This window comes from Schistocerca gregaria, chromosome 1 (assembly GCF_023897955.1).
Source record: "Schistocerca gregaria isolate iqSchGreg1 chromosome 1, iqSchGreg1.2, whole genome shotgun sequence".
NCBI classification, from domain to species: Eukaryota; Metazoa; Arthropoda; class Insecta; order Orthoptera; family Acrididae; genus Schistocerca; species Schistocerca gregaria.
In genome coordinates this window covers 880,891,652-880,914,642 of record NC_064920.1, presented here as the reverse complement: position 1 = coordinate 880,914,642, position 22,991 = coordinate 880,891,652, and the positions used below count along the sequence as shown (strand labels likewise).

The following is a 22,991-nucleotide window of genomic DNA, read 5'->3' as shown; positions in this document are numbered from 1 at the left end:
CACAAAAACTTTTACACTTACATTAAGCGATAAAATCACCCTGCCCGAATAAAATGTTTGTTCCGCTATCATATAATCATACGATAAAGGATCCTCCTTTCTATGTGTTCGCAATACATTACATTTGTCTATGTTAAGGGTCAGTTGCCACTCCCTGCACCAAGTGCCTATCCGCTGCAGATCTTCCTGCATTTCGCTACAATTTTCTAATGCTGCAACTTCTCTGTATACTACAGCATCATCCGCGAAAAGCTGCATGGAACTTCCGACACTATCTACTAGGTCATTTATATATATTGTGAAAAGCAATGGTCCCATAACACTCCCCTGTGGCACGCCAGAGGTTACTTTAACGTCTGTAGACGTCTCTCCATTGATAACAACATGCTGTGCTCTGTTTGCTAAAAACTCTTCAATCCAGCCACACAGCTGGTCTGATGTTTCGTAGGCTCTTACTTTGTTTATAAGGCGACAGTGCGGAACTGTATCTAACACCTTCCGGAAGTCTAGGAAAATAGCATCTACCTGGGAGCCTGTATCTAATAATTTCTGGGTCTCATGAACAAATAAAGCGAGTTGGGTCTCATACGATCGCTGTTTCCAGAATTCATGTTGATTCCTACAGAGTAGATTCTGGGTTTCCAAAAACAACATGATACTTGAGCAAAAAACATGTTCTAAAATTCTACAACAGATCGATGTCAGAGATAAAGGTCTATAGTTTTGCGCATCTGCTCGACGACCCTTTTTGAAGACTGGGACTACCTGTGCTCTTTTCCAATCATTTGGAACCTTCTGTTCCTCTAGAGACTTGCGGTACATGGCTGTTAGAAGGTGGCAAGTTCTTTCGCGTATTCTGTGTAGAATTGAATTGGTATTCCGTCAGGTCCAGCGGACTTTCCTCTGTTGACTGATTTCAGTTGGTTTTCTATTCCTTGGACACTTATTTCAATGTCAGCCATTTTTTCATTTGTGCGAGGATTTAGAGAAGGAACTGCAGTGCGGTCTTCCTCTGTGAAACAGCTTTGGAAAAAGGTGTTTAGTATTTCAGCTTTACGCATGTCATTCTCTGTTTCAAAGCCATCATCATCCCGGAGTGTCTGGATATGCTGTTTCGAGCCACTTACTGATTTAACGTAAGACCAGAACTTCCTAGGATTTTCTGTCAAGTCGGTACATAGAATTTTACTTTCGAATTCACTGAACGCTTCACGCATAGCCCTCCTTACGCTAACTTTGACATCGTTCAGGTTCTGTTTGTCCGAGAGGTTTTGGCTGCGTTTAAACTTGGAGTGAATCTCTCTTTGCTTCCGCAGTAGTTTCCTAACTTTGTTGTTGAACCACGGTGGGTTTTTCCCGTCCCTCACAGTTTTACTTGGCACGTACCTGTCTAAAACGCATTTTACAATTGCCTTAAACTTTTTCCTTAAACACTCAACATTGTCAGTGTCGGAACAGAAATTTTCATTTTGATCTGTTAGGTAGTCTGAAATCTGCCTTCTATTACTCTTGCTAAACAGATAAACCTTCCTCCCTTTTTTTATATTCCTATTAACTTCCATATTCAGGGATGCTGCAACGGCCTTATGATCACTGATTCCCTGTTCTGCACTTCCAGAGTCGAAAAGTTCGGGTCTGTTTGTTATGAGTAGGTCCAAGATGTTATCTCCACGAGTCGGTTCTCTGTTTAATTGCTCGAGGTAATTTTCGGATAGTACACTCAGTATAATGTTGCTTGATGTTCTGTCCCTACCACCCATCCTAAACATCTGAGTATCCGAGTATGATGCGCCACACTGAAGTGTGTGAAGGCACCATCATTTAATATCGAGAGATCGAGCTGCGCCAATAAATACTCAACGATGGTGCCTCAACCTGTTGCCACTGACCCACCCCACAGATGGTTATGGGCGCTAAAATCGCCCAGTAACAAGAAAGGTGGCGGCAATTGGGCTATCAGAGCAGCCAGGACATGCTGCGCGACACCACCATCCGGTGGAAGGTAAAGACTGCCGACAGTAACAGCCTGTGGCGTCCACACCCGAAGAGCGACAGCCTCTAAAGGTGTTTGGAGAGGAACAGACTCGCTGTGAAGAGAGTTCAGGACATATATGCAGACGCCACCAGACACCCTTTCATAAGCTGCCCGGTTCTTATAATAACCCCGGTAGCCACGGAGGGCGGGGGTTCGCGTTGCCGGAAACAAAGTTTCCTGCAGACCAATGCAGAGGTAAGGCTGATAAGTTGGCGAAGCTCAGCTAGATGGTGGAAGAAACCGCTGCAGTTCCACTGGAGGATGGTGTTGTCCATGGCTGAGAAAGGCGTGATGGGACTGGGAAGGCAGATTACGCTGCTGGGCCACCTGCTGCCTCCGATTGAGCACCGGGGATAGTGCTTGCCATGGCGTCTGAGGGACCGGCGAGATCAAGGTCCTCAGCGGATGCCAGAATCACCACCTCATCCTCAGACACAGAGCTGGAAGGTTGTGGTGGGATGGCTGCCACCACGAATTCCTTGGGCTGAGAGCTCTTCTTCTTGGATTACTCATGCCATTCCTTGGGTCGCACTGGCTGGGAGGGCTTCACCGATTCAGTCTCCGAGATGGACGAGGATCGTGAAGCCCTACGACCAGCTGATTGCGGGCACTTACGCCACTGTCGGTCATCAGCCTTCTCGCTGGCAGAAACCTAGGAAAGGGAGGGACCCAATGGACCACTTGCGAGCATGAGAAGCCAAAGAAGTTGGACACTTCTCCGGCTTAGAAGTGGGGACGGACATCCCCGATGGGTGGGATGGTGTTGCTTCTGATGTAGGTGGCGCAGGAGCAACCCGGTGGGTAGAGCCGCCGACCCCCCCCCCCCCCCCCCCCCCCCCCCCCCCCCGGGGCGAGGGGGAAGGAGGAGTTGTACTACTCGTTGATCTGGCCACAATTGGAGAAACAGACGGGGCTAGCACAGGTGTTGTAGCAGCAGCGTAGGAAAATGTCATTCTCACAGGATGGAGTTGGTCATATTTCCTTTTGGCCTCAGTATAGGTCAGTAGGTCCAGGTTCTTGTATTCCATGATTTTACACTCTTTCTGGAAAATTCTGCAGTCTGGTGAGCAAGGTGAATGGTGCTCCCTGCAGTTGACACAGATGGGAGGCGAGGCACATGGAGTATTGGAATGTGATGGGCGTCCGCAATCTCGACATGCGAGGCTGAAAGTGCAGTGAGAAGACATATGGCCGAACTTCCAGCACTTAAAGCACCGCATCGGGGGAGGGATATAGGGCTTAACGTCACATTGGTAGACCATCACCTTGACCTTTTCCGGTAATGTATCCCCTTCGAAGGCCAGGATGAAGGCACCGGTAGTAATCTGATTTTCCTTCGGACCCCGATGAACGCGTCGGACGAAATGTACACTTCAGCGCTCGAAATTGGCACGCAGCTCTTCATCAGACTGCAAAAGAAGATCCCTATGGTAAATAACTCCCTGGACCATATTTAAACTCTCATGTGGTGTGATCATAACGGCAACATCCCCCAACTTGTCACAAGCGAGTAACAGTCATGACTGGGCAGAGGATGCTGTTTGTATCAGGTCTGACCCAGAGTGCATTTTTGACAAGCCCTCCACCTCCCCAAACTTGTCCTCCAAATGCTCGACAAAGAACTGAGGCTTTGTGGATAGAAAAGACTCCCCATCAGCCCTCGTACAAACTAAGAAGCAGGGCGAATAACTGCTACTGCCATCCTGAGACTTACGTTCCTCCCACGGTGTGGCCAGGGAGGGGAACGTTTTCGGATCGTACTTCTGAGCGTGAAACTGAGCCTGAGAACGCTTAGAGACTGCTGGCGGCTGGCCACCAGCAAGAGACGATGTACCATGCTTCATTGCAGGTCATCCGCCCTGATGCCACCTACTCCGACCATAGGTCCTCCCCACGGGATCCACCCAGAAACGGCAAGAGCCACCTGGCAGGATGGCCGTTGCCGGGAGTCCCGATACCCCAGGAGGATAGGCATCTACTCCTTGGCATATGTGGGGAGTTAACGGCGCAGGCATCAGTAGAGCGATCCCTGTGTTGTCAGGGGGCTACAACCAACAGGGTACATGTTGGCCCCACCACAACGGACTGGCTACCGTGCTGGATGTTGGGTAACATGTGGTCCATGGTCGCCGTTGGTGCAGAAAGAGGCCCTGCACAGTGCAAGGTGTAATCTACACGCAGTAACAGAGTCATGCCCAAGAGATGGAGAGCGGACAGGACTGCAATTCAACAGTGTATAAGCTGGCGAAAGGTCTGATCGCAAGAGGGACACAATGCACCAAGTAAGGTGCCCTTCCCCAATCGGCTCGCTCTTCGGAAATTTTTGAGAGATGGAGATCAAACCCAACAGGGGACCATCACATAAGGCCAAAAAGTTTGAGACTCCTTTTAGTCGCCTCTTACGACAGGCAGGAATACCGCGGGCCTATTCTAACCCCCGAACCCGCAGGGGGTACCCGAGCATAGTGTCAGAATGCACTGACACACAGGTACATACGAGGATGGTGCAACTGCACAGCGTCTGACAACTGCACTGAGGAGGAGGCTGCTATTGCCATCTCCACATTGTCATCAGCAGCTAGGTCCCAGTGCAGAGAAGATGGAGCTGGACCCACTGGCAATGAACACCAAGGCAATAATGGTGAGGTGGCTGGGGAGACAACCCAACCAGAACAGCAGGTTGTGGCAATGGATCCGAGAACAGACACCAAGCAACTGGTACCCCAAGGTACAACACATGGAAGAGGCAGTGAATGGGATGAGGGCACCCCACAACAGGTGGTGATGGGCTCAAGACAGAGGGCGGTGGGGAGGGCAGCAGCAATGCGGACCGCACCCACAAACCAGTAGTTTCTGGCAGTGAGTGGGGGCACAACTGATCAAACTAGTGCACCAGTAGCCCATCGGCCATACTGACATTACAAATATGACATCCCCAGCAGTAGACAACAGTTGCCACAGTGACCGGTATTCACTTGGGCTGGTGACCAAACCCTTGCACCCACACCGGCAACACAAGAGCAAAACAGCAGGATGAACCCAACTGCAGCATGTGTGGCACAGGCCACAGAAGGTGGAGCAGCATGCATGGCTGTCAGCCATGAAGCAGCTCACCTGGGTTCCACTCCCTTATAGGCATGAAACAATAGGAACTCAGAAAACAGAGAATGTCATTGGTCAAAGAATCCACAACATTTTTTTTTTTCACTTGGGACTTGAATGTACTCGTTAGTCATTCCAGCTCACCATTTGATTAAAGGGTGGAATGGTGGAGCCATAACATGATGAATGCCATGTTGGGAACAAAACAATTGAAAGGTGTGAGAAACAAACTGTGGACCATCATTGGAAACTAAGGTACAATGCCAATAGGAATTCAAGAAGGGCCTTGCAAAATCTCTATGAATGCATTCCCATGGTTGGTGTGGAGTGGGCCAGGTTGACAGAGACACCCTGGGATGCACACTACTCACAAACTATGACAAAAATTGACAATTTCCCCATTAATCCCTGCCCAAACAACATTTCCTAGCTAACTGTTTAATGTATATAACTCCCCAATGACCTTGCTGGAGGAGATGTAGAACCTCACACCATAATGTGGTGGGAATGACTACTCGAGGAGAGAGGTCTTCCACAGACCTGTTCAACAGAGATGCAATTACAGTAAGTAAAAATAGTTGCACAAAGGGTCCAAAGCCTGGCCTGGCAGTTTATCTGGCCAGCCCTATTGAACAAATCTACTACCTGGTTGAAACAGCAGGTACTGTGGGTGGGGTCATAATTGGGAAACCCTAAACAGTGACCAGCATTTCAGTATCATGATGGAAGCAAAGCAATTCTTCACGATCAAAATTTGGATCAGGATCCACACAAAGGCAGGACTAGGCATCCACATTGGCATGTTTAGATGTAGATCGAAAATGGTTATTGTAACTGTAGCAAGACAGGAACATCACCCAGCATTGTAGGTGGTGCATTGCCTTGACAAGCAAGGAACTGTGAGGGTTAAACAAGGAAACCTAAGGTTTATGGACAGTAATAAGGTGAAACTTGGAGCCACACAAAAACATTAAATTTCTGGAGATCAGAGACTATGGCAATGCACATGGTAATGGGTAAAAATAGCCTCTGGCAGTGGCATGGTGAGCTTTTCCATGAATCCTGCCATTTATCATTTTACATGCAGGAAAAACATCCCAGGTGCCCACCTGTTACCATCTTGACATGCACAGCTAGAGCATCTTTTTCCACAAGAGTAATGCTGCTGGGCTGGAGTGAGAGATTTAGAGGTGAAAGCTTGACATATCAATGTGCTACACTGATGTTGAGGCCCTACTGTGAGGCATCAGTCATCAGAACTATATGCTGGTCTGGAGAGAATGTAGCTAAACAAAGTGCCAAGAGTAGTTTGGACTTCAAAACCTGAAAAGTGCGTTTGCAATCCAGGTTCCAGTGGAAAGGTACATTCTTGCATAACAAGGATTGATTTTTCAGTACAACAAATTTGCTGTTTATAGAGTTTGCTGATTTTCAAAGCACATCCTAGTAGCATATTTTAATGTAGTCAGCCATCTGTTTCTTTAGAATTTGTCCTACATGTGTGATTCCAAAACTATGTTTCAGGTTTTAAAAGACTGGTGTACAGTGACAAGAAATTAGATACTTGGAGCTCTCAAGTATAGTAAGAAGTTTGGCTCACTGACAATACTGTCTTTCACAGAAGCAGTGTTAGAGGGAATTTTTGTTTTTTGTTTACGTCTCCCTCTGTTAAAACATTGTACATAGTGAACCTGAACTCTGTCAACAAAATCTCAGAGGTTGTTCGAAAATGTTAAAATGTGTGTGAAATCTTATAGAACTTAACTGCTAACGTCATCAGTCCCTAAGCTTACACACTACTTAACCTAAATTATCCTAAGGACAAATACACACACACACACACACACACACACACACACACACACACACACCCGAGGGAGGACTCGAACCTCCGCTGGGACCAGCTGCACAGTCCATGATTGCAGCGCCTTAGACCGCTCGGCTAATCCCACACGGCTCAAGAGGTTGTTCAGGGATACTTCCTGAGTAGAATGGTATCAGCAAACTGTGGCTTGCTGCATAGAAACTTTATTTTGTTTGATTTCTTATCCCCATTTAGGTAGTATGTATTCCACCTAAAATACCTGGACACAAGTTCACATATTGTCAATATGCACTGTGTGTATTGTATGGAAAGGAACTTACGGTGTTCTCTCTCAGTACTTGCTGTTGACAAGAGTAATGCCCTCTTTACCCTTCACACTCCAGCCTGCTTTCAGTACAGCCTGGTTCTGCCTCTCATTCGTTTTTCTCACACTGTTAGTTGTAAGTTAACTGTGATACACAGAAGCATGCATAAGTTGCTGATTAAGTTGGATGATATGTGCCTCATGAATGGCTTCGCTGAATGCAATAGAAGAGTGGCATGACAATTCTATGCTGAGCTTTTCCCACAACAGTGACAGCTTCCCAAATTAACAATGTGTGATTTGGGAGTAAAACAGTTGGGTTCTGAACCAGATTCAGATACTAATGCTGAAGCAGTGTTGCTTTATTAATTAATGAACAAAAATTCAAATCAACAAATAAATATATTTTGTTTGAAAGTCAAGGCTGTGAATAATTTCAAACTACAACAAAGATGAGTAATGCTGATTTTACAGATTACTTCAGAATGGATAGAGAAGTTTTTGGAAATACATGACATTATACAGCACACCACTGATGTAAATTGATGTTATGTACGAGGTGCATTCAAGTTCTAAGGCCTCCAATTTTTTTTCTAATTAACTACTCACCCGAAATCAATGAAACTGGCATTACTTCTCCACGTAATCACCCTGCAGATGTTCACATTTTTCACAACGCTGATGCCATGATTCCACGGCACCGGCGAAGGCTTCTTTAGGAGTCTGTTTTGACCACTGGAAAATCGCTGAGGCAATAGCAGCACGCCTGGTGAATATGCAGCCACGGAGAGTGTCTTTTTTTGTTGGAAAAAGCCAAAAGTCACTAGGAGCCAGGTCAGGTGAGTAAGGAGCATGAGGAATCACTTCAAAGTTTTTGTCATGAAGAAACTGCTGTGTAACGTTACCTCAATGTGCGGGTGCGTTGTCTCGGGGAAACAGCACACGCTCAGCCCTTCCCGGACGTTTTTGTTGCAGAGCAGTAAGGAATTTGTTCTTCAAAACATTTCCATAGTATGCACCTGTTACCGTAGTGCCCTTTGTAATGCAATGGGTAAGGATTACACCCTCGCTGTCCCAGAACATGGACCCCATCATTTTTTCATCACTGGCGGTTACCCGAAATTTTTTTGGTGGCTGTGAATCTGTGTGCTTTCATTGAGCTGACTGGCGCTTTGTTTCTGAATTGAAAAATGGCACCCACGTCTCATCCATTGTCACAACTGACGAAAAGAAAGTCCCATTCATGCTGTCATTGCGCGTCAACATTGCTTGGCAACATGCCACACGGGCAGCTATTTGGTCATCCGTCAGCATTCATGGCACCCACCTGGATGACACTTTTCGCATTTTCAGGTTGTCATGCAGGATTGTGTACACAGAACCCACAGAAATGCGAACTCTGGAGGCGATCTGTTCAACAGTCATTCAGCAATCTCCCAAAACAATTCTCTCCACTTTCTCGACAATGTCGTCAGACTGGCTTGTGCGAGCCCGAGGTTGTTTCGGTTTGTTGTCACATGATGTTCTGCCTTCATTAAACTGTCGCACCCACAAACGCACTTTCAACATATCCATAACTCCGTCACCACATGTCTCCTTCAACTGTCGATCAATTTCAATTGGTTTCACGCCACGCAAATTCAGAAAACGAATGATTGCACGCTGTTCAAGTAAGGAAAACGTTGCCATTTTAAGTATTTAAAACAATTCTCATTCTCGTCGCTGGCGGTAAAATTCCATCTGCCGTGTGGTGGTGTTGCCATCTCTGGGACATATTGACAATTAACGCAGCCTCATTTTAAAACAATGCGCATGTTTCTATCTCTTTCCGGTCCGGACAAAAAAAATCGGAGGCCTTAGAACTTGAATGCACCTCGTATATGAGCCAATTGCAACTGAACTGGCAGTATATTGGAAACATCACCAGGCTGCGGCTAAGCCATGTCTTCGCAATATCCTATCTTCCAGGAGTGCTAGTTCTGCAAGGTTCGCAGGAGAGCTTTTGTGAAGTTTGGAAGGTAGGAGATGAGGTAGTAGCAGAATTAAAGCTGTGAGGATGGGGCGCGAGTCTTCCTTGGCTAGCACTGATGATAGAGCACTTGCCCACGAAAGGCAAATGTCCCGAGTTCAAGTCTTGGTCCAGCATACAGTTTTAATCTGCCAGGAAGTTTCAACCGGCATTATTTTTGAACAATGTCATGAACAATGATAATTTTGTGATTGCGACCTGAAGACACAGTTTAGGCTCATGGCTCACCAGTTATTGAAGTATGCATTGCTCTTGACAAAAGAAAAACAACAAAACAAAATAGCAAAACTATACATAGAAATAACTGAAAAATGTAGTGCGGTAATGAAAAAAGATTGAGACCTTGAATGGTGAAAAACAAAACACTATTCAGTGACAAAGTTCAGTAGCAAGACAACATATTTGAATGGCCATTACTACCACTGCCCTTATGCACAGTGCCAAAGGGAGTTTATTGAAGAACTGCTCTCCCGCTCCCCACCTCACCTCTCCCGTAGTGCTAAACTGGTGCATGGTGCAAGAAACTGCTATAAACACACCACCATGCAACCAGGCACACACTTACAAGTCACATCACCACTACATTGCTTGCTAATTTGCACAGAACCAATTGAACCTGTTAAGTTACAAAAATGCACGCTACCCTGCACCATGCCACATGCACTATGAGCACTTCACAATTTGCAGTGTAAGAAGGTAAGATATTAAGATTTGAACCTCCCATCATGATTGTTGATGTGACAACAGTGCTCCTCATGTGAATCGCAACGTGATTTCCATCATGTGACTTTCTGCAGATGAGAATGAAGTCTGTGCATTAACCAATTCATTGTTCACCTTTCCATGTTTGATGAAGAACAATGGCAGATACCAGTGACTTTGGGGGACTGCTTGGTGACAAACTTGTGGGTCCATAAGTGAAAGCAAAGCAACACACAATATGGCATAGACGATGAGTAAATGTCATGACTGGTACAGTAAGGAGCCTAGGAGGAGAAATCTTTTTGCCTGGAAAGTGTTTTGGATGCCACTTCCTCTGGTCATTCATCAACCTGAAGGAAAAAAACATGCTGAAGTTCATGTGTCAGTGACGCCAACCCTGCAAGAGTACCAAAAAACATGCTGCAAAATTTGGAGTTAAAAGCAGCACAAAGTAAATCACATGAAATGAATTTAGGATTGCAAACATCTCAGCCAATGGCCATCAATGAACTAACAGCCAATGACAAACTACAGACGGAAGCAAGCAGACAATGCGCTATGGGGGGAGGGCCCCTGGGGGGCCTCATAAAAGAAAACAGCAGAAAGACACAGAATGTGGAAAATGATGCTCTACAGGCAAGTGTGCTTGAAACCTTCCAGCATGTGATGCTGCAGCTACAAAAGTAGATGAGTACAATGACATTAGGCATAATAAGTTGTGAAGGTGTAGTAGTGGTGCACATGCTAACGCTTCAGGCAAATAAATGTAATGTGTTATTAAAGTTAAATTAAATAATTGTCCATGTAAGGGACTTTCTGGTCACCCTGTACTTTTGCATTTGAAGGCTGAGGCATTACTCTTTGTTCTGTATTGCACATTTTGATGATTGCATGTTACATGCTTTTTCATTGTTTGAAGGTATTTTAACAGAAATGAAGGTAACTGGGGTCATAAACTAAATAAATCATACATAACATTAACAGAATTTCCCATTGGCATAACATAATAACAATATTAAATTGGAAACACTTCATAATGTTCTGTAAAATTATATTTATTTGGTCACAAACTAGTGTTTGGCTTCATATTCCATCGTCAGGTGATAACTGAACATTACGAACACAGATAAAATGATGTGAAACTTACACTGATGTAGTTTATACAGATGTTACAAAAATGATGGCATGCAGAGAGTCTACATAGGAAAGTATTACATTTTTTTCATATCGTGCAGAAATAGTTACATTAACTAAAACGTGGAAACTGAGTTTTTTTATGTGGACGTACATTTAGCAACTGATGAAACATACTGCTGAATTTGCAACTTTAAACTAGTATTTGTAATTAGAACTTAATTTAAAAGATGGTGAAAAAGAGAATCAAGTCCGGTCATTTAGTATTGAGCTGACATTCTGTGCTGTTTGTTTCTTGATTTCCACTACCATCAACTTTCATTGTTTTGTAACACAATGTAAAACTTCATAGTCTACATCACACAAGTAGTTTTCTGTTTAAAGATTATCATCAAAGTTTGTATCTTTCTATCTTTATCTCCTGGTTTTCTCTTGTTCAGATATCCTAATTGCCACAGCTCTGGCTGACTGAACACCACGCTTCCATCCGATTTTATTCACATCACTCTGAGCTTCATAAAAATAAAACCATCAGTATTGTAAAATGCAGATATGTAGATGTTAGTCTAACTTTTCTGTGAGATTACCTGAAATTTTGCCAACAATTGGGACGATGCACTAGTTTCTGTAACTACTGATTTGTTCTCATTAGCCAATGTAAAGAAGTGCTGAATGTTATGCATTTACTTTTTTCATGGTTTATTACCAATCAAGACAGAGCTAGTCATTACTCAAAGCATATACGTTTGATTGTCTGCAGTTCTGTTTAAATAGCAGATTCAGATAAAGGAACATGTATGGTTTAATGCACTTTCAAATGGAAATCTGCATGTTCATGGCAGTGCTGGTGCTGGAAGCTTCAACCTTTGGTGATTATCTTAACAGAAAACCACTCTCATGATGTAGACTTACGAAGAAAAGCTGAAAGATGACCCTACAGGAAATTAGAAACCTATAGCACAGACGGCCAGTTTCCTTTCTCCTTTCTGTCACATTTTAGTTACAAGTACTAAACAAAAATTGTAAATTTACTTTTACTTTATATTATTTGTTAAATGCATCTCCACAGAAAAACTTTATTGTTTCCTTTTTTAGTTACTGTAACTATTTTTGCATTATGTAAATTCTGTAGATGTAGGGGTCTAATCATTTATGTGGATTTTGTATAAATAATATCCAAGTCATTTTATCTGTGTTTCAGATATTCAGCTGTCACTTGATGACCTAAGAAGCCCAGTTCATGGCCAAATATAAAACATTGCAGAATATTAGCAAGTGTTTCCTATTTAATATTGAATCATAATTGTATTGTTACTCATAACAACTCATTGGAGGCTGCAGGTCTTTCATACCAAAACACTCAGAAATACCTCTGAACAACCTCAAAAATTTTGTCAGTAGAGTTTAGATTCATCCTGCACATAATTCACACCCGAATTATTAGTAATTCATTTGACAACTTCCATCTTACATGATATTGTGAATATGACAATGCTTGCCACCTACTAGGTTCCACAACTGCTAGTAAGCATTCAAGTTGCCCCAAAAGTCATTGCAACAACAGGTATGTAGCAGTTTATTATTATTATTATTATTATTATTATTATTATTATTATTATCTCTCTCTCTCACACACACACACACACACACACACACACACACACACACACACACACACACACACACACACAGAGAGAGAGAGAGAGAGAGAGAGAGAGAGAGAGAGAGAGAGAGAGAGAGAGAGAGAGAGAGAGAGAGAGAGGCAGGTCTTTATCAAGTTATTCATCATTGGTAATTAAGTGCTGTATTATAGAGAAGGACTAACACCATCACCAATTTTCATAGTCACAGCTTGATCAGACAAAAATCAACACTCCATGAATTTTTATAGGGCTGTTAAGCTCTTTAGGGCTTTGTTTTCATGAATTATCTGTCAGTTGCACTAATTATACATTTCTGCCATAGTATGACTGTATGTTGGACTGTGACTCAAACTGTAACCTTTGCCCTTTGTGGACAATTGCTCAATTGAGCAAGCTATCCCAGAAGACCCACCCTTACAGCTTGCGATAGCTCAAAAACACTCAAAACGGAAAGGTCTTACTTTTGAGACCTGGCCAATACACTGTTTTAACCAGTCAGGAAGTTTCTGTAGCATTGTTAATGATTAAAGTATGTCCGCCTTATTCTACAATACGAAATTTATGCTACTGTTTCTTCAATAAAATTTGTCTTCATTGCATATGATCCCTCATTTTACCATGAAACCAAATCACAAACTTCAAGACATGTTTTTCTTTCACATGGTCAATTGTATGGCATTTTGACAATAAGTGGTTTTCTTTTAAAATCCAGCTGTAAATCAGATCGACAGGATTTGGAGTACTAATACTGGGGTACCTGGAGTATGGTACATGAACAGGATGTATCTAAATTACAGCAGTTCTTAGTTGACAGACAATTTCACTTTGCTACCTAGCTTAATTCAAAAGTAAAACATAAATTAATTGAAAATTGAAATCCCAACTGAGCTCAGCTCATGCAGTTACCAAAGTGATGTATATTCTTATAAAGAAAAACATTATTCACTGCTGATTCAATAGAACACAATTTGCATACCAAAAAGGATTGGTCCTGTTGTAATTGCTGCTGCTCTTGCTGTGGCTGCGGCTGCTGCTGTAACTTTTGCTGTTGCCCCTGTTGATACTGGTGCTGGACCTCTGGAGAAGTCTCATGTGTGTGCAGCCCTGCATGTGTATGGCTGCCAGGTGACCAAGAACAATCCTGTCCACTTTGCCTACTGCACGATACTCCTGTGCCATCAGTTCTTGAGGTTGATGTCAGCTGGGGGCCAGACAACATATACAATGAGCACACAGCCACTGTACCTGCACTGTACCTGTACTTGAATACATGATGTGCCTCCCACACAATTATTTATTAAATGAAGCAACAGCTGCTGTGTACATACATGGTTGTATTTCTTAACAACCAACTAGAATTCTAATACATTGTAGCACACCTGGGAATGGTGGTGTGGATTAGAACAGCAGGCATTGATCTTCGGTAGGCCTTTATAATGCTACCATAGAAGAACCACTGATTTTTTAAAGAAAGGAATAGTAAAAATTGAAACACAATCAGCTGAGTTAGAAAAATTGAGAGTAGACTGACAGATACATAAAATATTTGAAAATTCACGAGGTTTTGAAGCTTGGAATCTTACTTCTGGCATTAGACAGTATCAGAGTGGGAGAAACGGATGTTTTGAAGTATTGCATAATTTAAAGACTCATTACAAGATTATGAGAAATGAAAACAGAGAGAAAACATGGATTGGATGTATTAGTTACAGTTGAAAGGAAAGACTGATCATTTGTTACATTAATCTGCAGTAAAGACAATTCAGTTGGGTAAGCCTTCAGTAAGCAAGAAATCCTGCATCCTTTGTTCACAGAGGTAAACACTAGACTTTTATATAATGTTAGTAGTCCTGTGTACACCTAAAGTTACTTTTATGACTGAAGATATCTCCCATGACTAAAAATGACACACTGTGTTCTATTTGCTAGGATGCTTCAATCCAGTCCCCAAATCTAGTCTTATGTTCTATTCCTTCCTATGTTGCTGGAAGACAAGGATCACAGCAACAAACTGAACACCATTTAAAGAGCCATCTAGGTCTCTTGAAGGAAGAGATGAGTTGGATTCCACAAGACTATTGTTTGTGGAATCCATTTTTAGTCCTATAGAGCAGATTTTCAGTCTCCAGAAAGGTTATAACACATGAGTATAAAACTTGTTTCAAAATTCTACCACAAATAGACATCAGTAATGTAGACCTTTAGTTGCGTGCATCTGTTTGATGTCCCTTTTTGGAAATGGGGGTAACTTGCAAATTTTTCTAATTGCATGAAATTCTTTATTCCTTCAGTGATCATTACCAATTACTGCTAGAAGAGCAGCAAATTCTTTCACCCACTTTAAATAGAATCATGTAGGTATCCAATCAGATCCATTCAGCTTTCCCCTGTCCAGCAGTTTTAGTTGATATTCTATACCATTGTCATTATCTCAGTATCTGTCACTTTAATAATCATACATCAATAGGAAGGAGGAACCTTGTACGTCTTGCAAAGTGAAACAGCTTCAAAAAACAGAATTTAGTGTTACAGCCCTCCCTCATTTTCACTTTGATGCTGGTATGGCCACTGAATGTCTGAATACATGTCTCTGATACATTTACTGATTTTATACATGTTCATACATTTCAATTCATTGAACCCTTTTAATATATGGCTCTCATGGCACTCATACGGCTTCATTCACTTTTTGTTTGTCAGCATAGTTTTGGCTACTTCTAATAACTTGGTGAAACTCTTTGGCTCTGAATGCTTTCTAATATGAGAATAGATCTACCTGTCAAAGACATTGTATAGTACTCTTTATTTAATCAATTTATACTCAATGTTTTTAGTCTCAGGGCTAAATATTTGATGCAGACTAATGTTTGTCGCAGACTGGTTAGATCTGATGAAATCAAATTTTCTTGTCATGTTAACTGAAAAGGAATTCCTTACTACCTTTCTTCACATTCTTACTGACACCCATACTCAGAAACATTGTAACAGCCTTATAATCACTGATTCCCCCCTGACAGCTAACTAGCTCAAAAATTTCAGGCCAGTCTTTAACCACAAGAGTCAATACCTTACCCTCACTGAGTTGGTTCTCTGATCATCATCTCAAGGTAAATTGAAGATAGGCATCTTGTACAACAACACAGGAACACCTGTGCAAACTTCCTGCCCCGTGTATAGTTGGTTCAGCTCAAATTACCCCATAATACATAATCATAAGTGTGCCTTTAAGTTTTTCCTGAAATGTTCCATCACTATGGTTCCAGACATGGAAGGGGAGAAGAAGGAGGGCACTGTAAAAGCAACCAGTTACCACACTTGATCCAAATTTACCAATTATCTTCATCCTTTTTTCTGCATTTAGGTCTGTACTAATGTCATTAGAAATAATATTTTAGCAGTAAACACATCTTCACCATCAAAGTCCAGCCTATATTTACAACACAAATAGCAATCATAATTTACTTTTCATTTTTATCACTTCTGGAATCTGTTACACTTTCTGTTCGTGGTAGTACGTGAGAATTATAATTGTTTATCAAAGACTAGTTCTGAAACCTCTCGTGGATGCTTCTGTAAGTGCCTAATACAGAATTAATTTTTTTTCTCTATTGTGCAATGATGGATACTATTGCTCTGTGACTAATGGCGATGATACTACTCTACACTTTCCATTGTCAGCACATACTTTTAACTTTTTTAATAAGGTTTGTCAAGAGATTTTTCTATCCTAAAAAAAAAAAGTCATGTGTGAATGCCACACATACTCCACTACACCAGCAGCAGCTACTTGTGTGTAGTTTAGATCCTGGGAATGGTGTTCCAAACCACTATCTCAACTCCCACACCGTTAGAAAGACAAGCTGTCTATCATTTCAGACAGTCATCTTGAGGACGATGATGGCCTCTCAATCCAGTTGGTAGAAATCATCCTACCAATATGAGCTACAATCTGCAACTGCATTCCCAAACTCAATGAAATAGCCACTAGCAAAGCTGCATCCAAATCTTGGATGACCCAGTCCCTTTTCTTCCAGTTGTCCCACCATAAAAAAAACATGTGAAGTGCACACTGGCATTGCCTACCAATCTGCCTTTTATTTCCCTGCGGGGTTCCATTACCTGCTCACCATTGTGTGACTGTCTTGAAAAATTATGTGCACTTGCCTACTCTGATATTTAGTAGCAGAAACAGATGTCATGTGACTGTCCCTCCAGTCTGCACTTAGCTGTGGGTTAAACTGCAGTACTGGCAGAACCTTTTAGAACTGCAGTTTTTCTTTAATTTCCACCCCATATTTTAACTGTTCATGAACAATAAATAAAACAGGCCATACCCTGAGCTTATTAAGTGGTAAAATATTAAAATTTTCTGTTGCTCTTAAGTAATTCTATTTCATATTGATTTCCTAATTACTAATTTCCTAATTTCTGGATGCCACAAAACCATATACCTTGTGATATATGGGGACGAAAGTTTTTAGATTGGCTAGTACAACAACTGTTATAGTTGTAACAGAGACAAGGAATTTGTCATTCACTTTGACACTGACTACAATTACAGTATGAATGGAATGCCGGATGCTAACACATTGTGTGTTTGTAGACAGTACCTTTGTACCAAATGTCAAGTCTGGATATTTTGTCACTATGTTACTTCCATAGCTCCAAGTGACGATGCATTCCTACAATGGATTACAGCTTTCAGAACATTTTTAAGAAGAAGCTACCACATCTCTATAAGAAAGCATGGACACCTGAAATCATCATTGTGAGAGAGACAATCATCAGGAGTATAAGATGATACACACATCAAAATGGATGCTGTGGATGAGAAACGAGTCTGCAAGAAAAAGTTACATTTGGATTTATAATTCCATCTGCATAAAATGCTGGTGGTGCATCAGACCACAGATTTGGAGTTCCAGCAATGGTAAGACTTACCTCTCATTGTGATGACATTAGACTTGTCTACAAGTGACTCTTTTTTGCAGGGGTATTTGAAAGAGCATGTCTATGTTAACAAACACCAAGTTTAATGGAATTGAAAGATGTCATGAAAGAAGAGGTAGATTGCTTTGTTGGTTTAAAGAGAGAGAAGGGACCAAACTATGAGGTCATCAGTCCCTTGTTCCTAATAAAACAATGCCACAAGGGTGAGGATAAAATGGATGAACCATATAACACAAAACGGAAAGAAAGGAAAACCCACAAGAACGAAGGGAAGGCAACGAATACTAAAAGGAACCAAAGAGGACAAGAAAACAAGAGAGAGACGCTAGAAACAGAAGGGGGTAAAACATGAAAATAGATTACAGTGGCTGGCCAACTGTGAGAATAAAAAGGGAAAGCCAGCGACTCTGCAACACATTAAAACCTCCATCATAAAAGCACTTGGGTGGAGGACACAGAGGGACAAGGACATGCACTAAAACCTACACAGAAATATAAAACCCACTCTCAAGGCTAAAACATATAACTAAAGGTGCTGTGGAGACATTGTCACCCAACACATAAGGCAGAGTGCTGGGAAAGTTAAAAGTCTGCTGTAGAATGGCTAAAAGTGGGCAGTCCAGCAAGATGTGGACGACTGTCATTTGGGAGTCACATCGACACTGAGGTGAGTCCTCACGACGGAGTAGGTAACCATGCGTTAGCCACGTATGGCCAATGCAGAGCTGGCAGAGGATGACTGATTCCCTCCGAGAGGCCTGCATGGAAGAGTTTCACACATTCATAGTCTGCTTAATGACACAGAGATTGTTGTGCATGCTGTTATGCCATTCTGTCTCCCAAAGGTGGAAAACTCTGCGATGTAAGAAAGAATGCAGGTCAGCTTCAAAGATGCCTATCTCCAGAAGCTGTTGCCGTGTCGCCTGTTTGGCCAGCCTGTCAGCAAGTTCGTTGCCGGGGATTCCGACGTGTCCTGGAATCCACACAAACAACATGGAATGGCAGGACTGTTCCAGGGCATAGATGGAATCCTGAATGGACGCTACCAGAGGGTGGTGAGGGTAGCAATGGTCGATAGCTTGTAGGCTGCTCAATGAGTCAGTAGAAAGGAGAAATGACTCGCCAGGGCATGAGCACGAGATATGCCGCCAACTCTGCAGTAAAAACACTGAAGCCAACTGGTAAGGAGTGCTGCTCAATATGTCCTCCATGAAATGCAAAGCCTACGTGACCATCAGCCATTGGGCCATCGGTGTAAACCACTTAAGAGCCCCGGAACATGTCAAGATTCGAGAGGGACAATGGAGAGCAGCAGGGTTAACGGAATCCTTAGGGTCATGCTAAAGGTCCAGAAGAAGCCGCGGCTATGGCGTATGCCATGGAGGCTTATTTGAATGGACCACAAGCAGAAGTGGTAAAGGGAAAGACTCCAGTTCAGAGAAAAGGGACCACACGCAAACTGCAGTCATTAGCCCCAATCTGGGCTGCTGATGCGGGAGATGGACTGCCTGTGGCACTCAATACAGAGCCCTGTGGGATCCCATTCTTCTCAATATGGGGTGGAACTATGGGAGCCACCAAATCTGACAAGGAAAGTACGGCGCAACAGGAAGTTTTGGATAAAAATCAGGACTGGACCCCGGAGACCCCTACTCATACAATGTGGCAAGGATATGATGTCACCAAGTTGTGTCCTATGCTACATGCAAGTCAAAAAAGACAGCAATTAGGCATTGCTGGAAAAAGGCTGTTCGGATGGCAGACTCAATGGACACAAGATTATCAGTGGTAGACCGACCCTGGCGGAAGCCACCCTGACATGGAGCCAACAAGCCATGTGACTACAGGACCCAGCCCAATCACCAACATACCATACATTCCAGCAGCTTACAAAGAATGTTGGTGAGGATGATGTGCTGACAGTTATCCACATCAAGCGGGTTTTTTCCGGGTTTGAGCACCGGAATGATGGTGGTCTCCTGCCACTGAGACGGAAAGACACCATCGCACCAGATCCGGTTGAAGATGGGCATTGGTACGAAAATTCAGGATTCTCAGGTTCGAACTCTCCTAGTTTGGTTTCTATATAATACACCCAATATACAATAAGCTAAGTTTAAGAGATTTCTTTTTTAAAATGGACAAGGAAATGGTGGCTTGATTTATTTAATGTTACAGAAACAACCCATGCCAATGACATCAGTCATCAAAAATATTTTTATACCAAAAAAATATTTAAAAAATTCTTCTAATTAGTGTTTGTGGGCACTAATACCCTAAATTTGAAATACTCTTAATGACCTGTCTGTGGCCAAAAATTGCTCCTTACTGCTTGTCAACTGGGGTTGCCTATCTCACTGCATATTTTTTTCTTTCCCATATTATTAAGATAAGCAAATAATTCTTGTCTATTGTCCACGTATTATAACACTGCAACTATTGAAACTGAAGGTAATTTATAATGAATTGGCTACTATTACTTGCTTTTATAGGAGTTTGAAATTCCATTATGATGCTTTAAATCACTTGCTGTCTCATCTTATTCACATATTTAGATTATTTACATGTCATTAACATTTTTCTTTACGAACAACATTACAGAATTCTGCAACGGAAGTTTTTAAGGCACCAAACGTAAAACCGCAATCTAGTACATACAGACACGACACACACTGGCGCGCAAGGTGTTACCATTTGACAGCTGGAGCGACATTAGCTCTCCAGGGGGGTGAGAAACTAGATGACAACATGCGTCACAAAGATGTTTGTTTTTAATTATTTTCTATTTAATAAACCGAATATTTGTCATGTGTTTGCATTCCATGCGTTAGTACTTTACCAAGAGATAGAAACTATCATGAAATAATGCAACAACAGTCTAATCCTATGTATTCAATGACATACGCCACAACTTACTTGTGAAGAAATACTTTTGAATACGTGTATATTTGCATCTTCTCCCACCGAAAGCAAGGGAATATAAAAAAAAATCATGCATGAGAACCATATATTTCTGTTATTATCTGTTCTTATTATCATAAGCACTTTCCTTGGAACCATTTTTTTTTATTATTATTTATTTGTCAAAGGATTTGCCTATTCTCACACTTCACCAGTGGGTGATACATGTGGGGAACGCACTTCTTCAGTTGTTTGGTCACAGAATCTGGTGATATTGTGTGACATTAAGAGAGAATCCTCTCCCATTTAAAGCTGACTGGTGCCTTTTTAACACTTTCACAGCGACTGACACTTATAAGCGTCACACCAAGCCATGAGCCAGAGCAGCTGATGCTGATAAGCATCAAAACAAGCCACGAGCCCATATGGCTGACGCTTATAAGCGTCCGCGCTCACTGTCAGCTTACTCAGTCCAAGCTAGCATCAAAGCGTGTAAACTTTTGTTTTATGTGGTCAGTTATCGAACGTATATTGTTCATAAAGGCGGCTAATGAACCGACACCTGGTCCTTCCAATGTGAAAAGGAGCAGACGAACAGTTATTTAGTGTACTAGATGAGATAGATTTTCTGTGTAGTGAGGATGACGCACAGCACAGGGACTGTCATTTAGAGGCTGCAGAAGAATTGCAGAGCGGTGGTAGTGTGGAAGCAATGCTTTTTAATCTGTTTTGTGACAGTTCCAAACTGAGGAAATGGATCACAATGATTGTGTGTAAATCAACAACGAAAAAGAGGCCAATCCGTCACACGGAGATAATCCAGGTGAGTCCTGGCATAAGGAATCCCATAATATGCAGTATCACCCATTTACGAAGGAAGAAGTTTTACAAATTTATCCTGCTGGCAATTCTCCTATAGATTTCTTCAGATTATTGTTGTTGTCTTCAGTCCTGAGACTGGTTTGATGCAGCTCTCCATGCTACTCTATCCTCTGCAAGCTTCTTCATCTCCCAGCACTTACTGCAACCTACATCCTTTTGAATCTGCTTAGTGTATTTGTCTCTTGGTCTCCCTCTACGATTTTTACCCTCCACGCTGCGCTCCAATGCTAAATTTGTGATCCCTTGATGCCTCAGAACATGTCCTACCAACCGGTCCCTTCTTCTTGTCAAGTTGTGCCACAAACTCCGGTTTTCCCCAATCCTATTCAATACCACCTAATTAGTTATGTGATCTACCCATCTAATCATCAGCATTTTTCTGTAGCACCACATTTCGAAAGATTCTATTCTCTTCTTGTCCAAACTATTTATCGTCCATGTTTCACTACTATACATGGCTACACTCCAGACAAATACCTTCAGAAACGACTTCCTCACATTTAAATCTATACCCGATGTTAATAAATTTCTCTCCTTCAGAAATGCTTTCCTTGCCATTGCCAGTCTACATTTTATACCCTCTCTACTTCGACCATCATCAGTTATTTTACTTCCTAAATAGCAAAACTCCTTTACTACTTTAAGTGTCTCATTTCCTAATGTAATTCCCTCAGCATCACCCGATTTCATTCGACTACATTCCATTATCCTCGTTTTGCTTTTGTTGATGTTCATCTTATATCCTCCTTTCAAGACACTGTCCATTCCGTTCAACTGCTCTTCCAAGTCCTTTGCTGTCTCTGACAGAATTACAATGTCATCGGCGAACCTCAAAGTTTTTACTTCTTCTCCATGGACTTTAATACCTACTCTGAATTTTTCTTTTGTTTTCTTTACGGCTTGCTCAATATACAGATTGAATAACATCAGGGAGAGGCTACAACCCTGTCCCACTCCCTTCCCAACTGCTGCTTCCCTTTCATGCCCCTCAAGTCTTATAACTGCCATCTGGTTTCCGTACAAATTGTAAATAGCCTTTCGCTCCCTGTATTTAACCCCTGCTACCTTTAGAATTTGAAAGAGAGTACTCGAGTCAATATTGTCAAAAGCTTTCTCTAAGTCTACAAATGCTAGAAATGTAGGTTTGCTTTCTTTTATCTATTTTCTAAGTTAAGTCGTAGGGTCAGTATTGCCTCACGTGTTCCAACATTTCTGCTGAATCTAAACTGATCTTCGCCGAGGTCGGCTTCTACCAGTTTTTCAATTCGTCTGTAAAAAATTCACGTTTGTAGTTTACAGCTGTGACTTATTAAACTGATAGTTCGGTAATTTTCACATCTGTCAACACCTGCTTTCATTCATAAATGTTAAAAGAAATTGTGTCCCACCCGTGGCAGTTTTTTAGATGTTACTCAAATCTAAACCATTTAACACTTCTTGTTATTGTTAAGTTAAATTGGTTGATACAACAAGTGCTTGGATGG

At 42.0% G+C, this 22,991-nt stretch overlaps 1 protein-coding gene across 2 annotated transcripts in view; it reads right to left on the bottom strand.

The window, feature by feature from the left end:
- Positions 1 to 22,991, bottom strand: part of LOC126273558 (uncharacterized) — a 247,682-nt gene that overhangs the window by 100,495 nt on the left and 124,196 nt on the right. For both annotated transcript variants that reach the window (XM_049977043.1, XM_049977044.1), the window contains one exon: positions 13,751 to 13,975. In XM_049977043.1, coding sequence (XP_049833000.1) covers positions 13,751 to 13,975 — 225 coding nt within the window. The remainder of the gene's footprint in view (positions 1 to 13,750; positions 13,976 to 22,991) is intronic.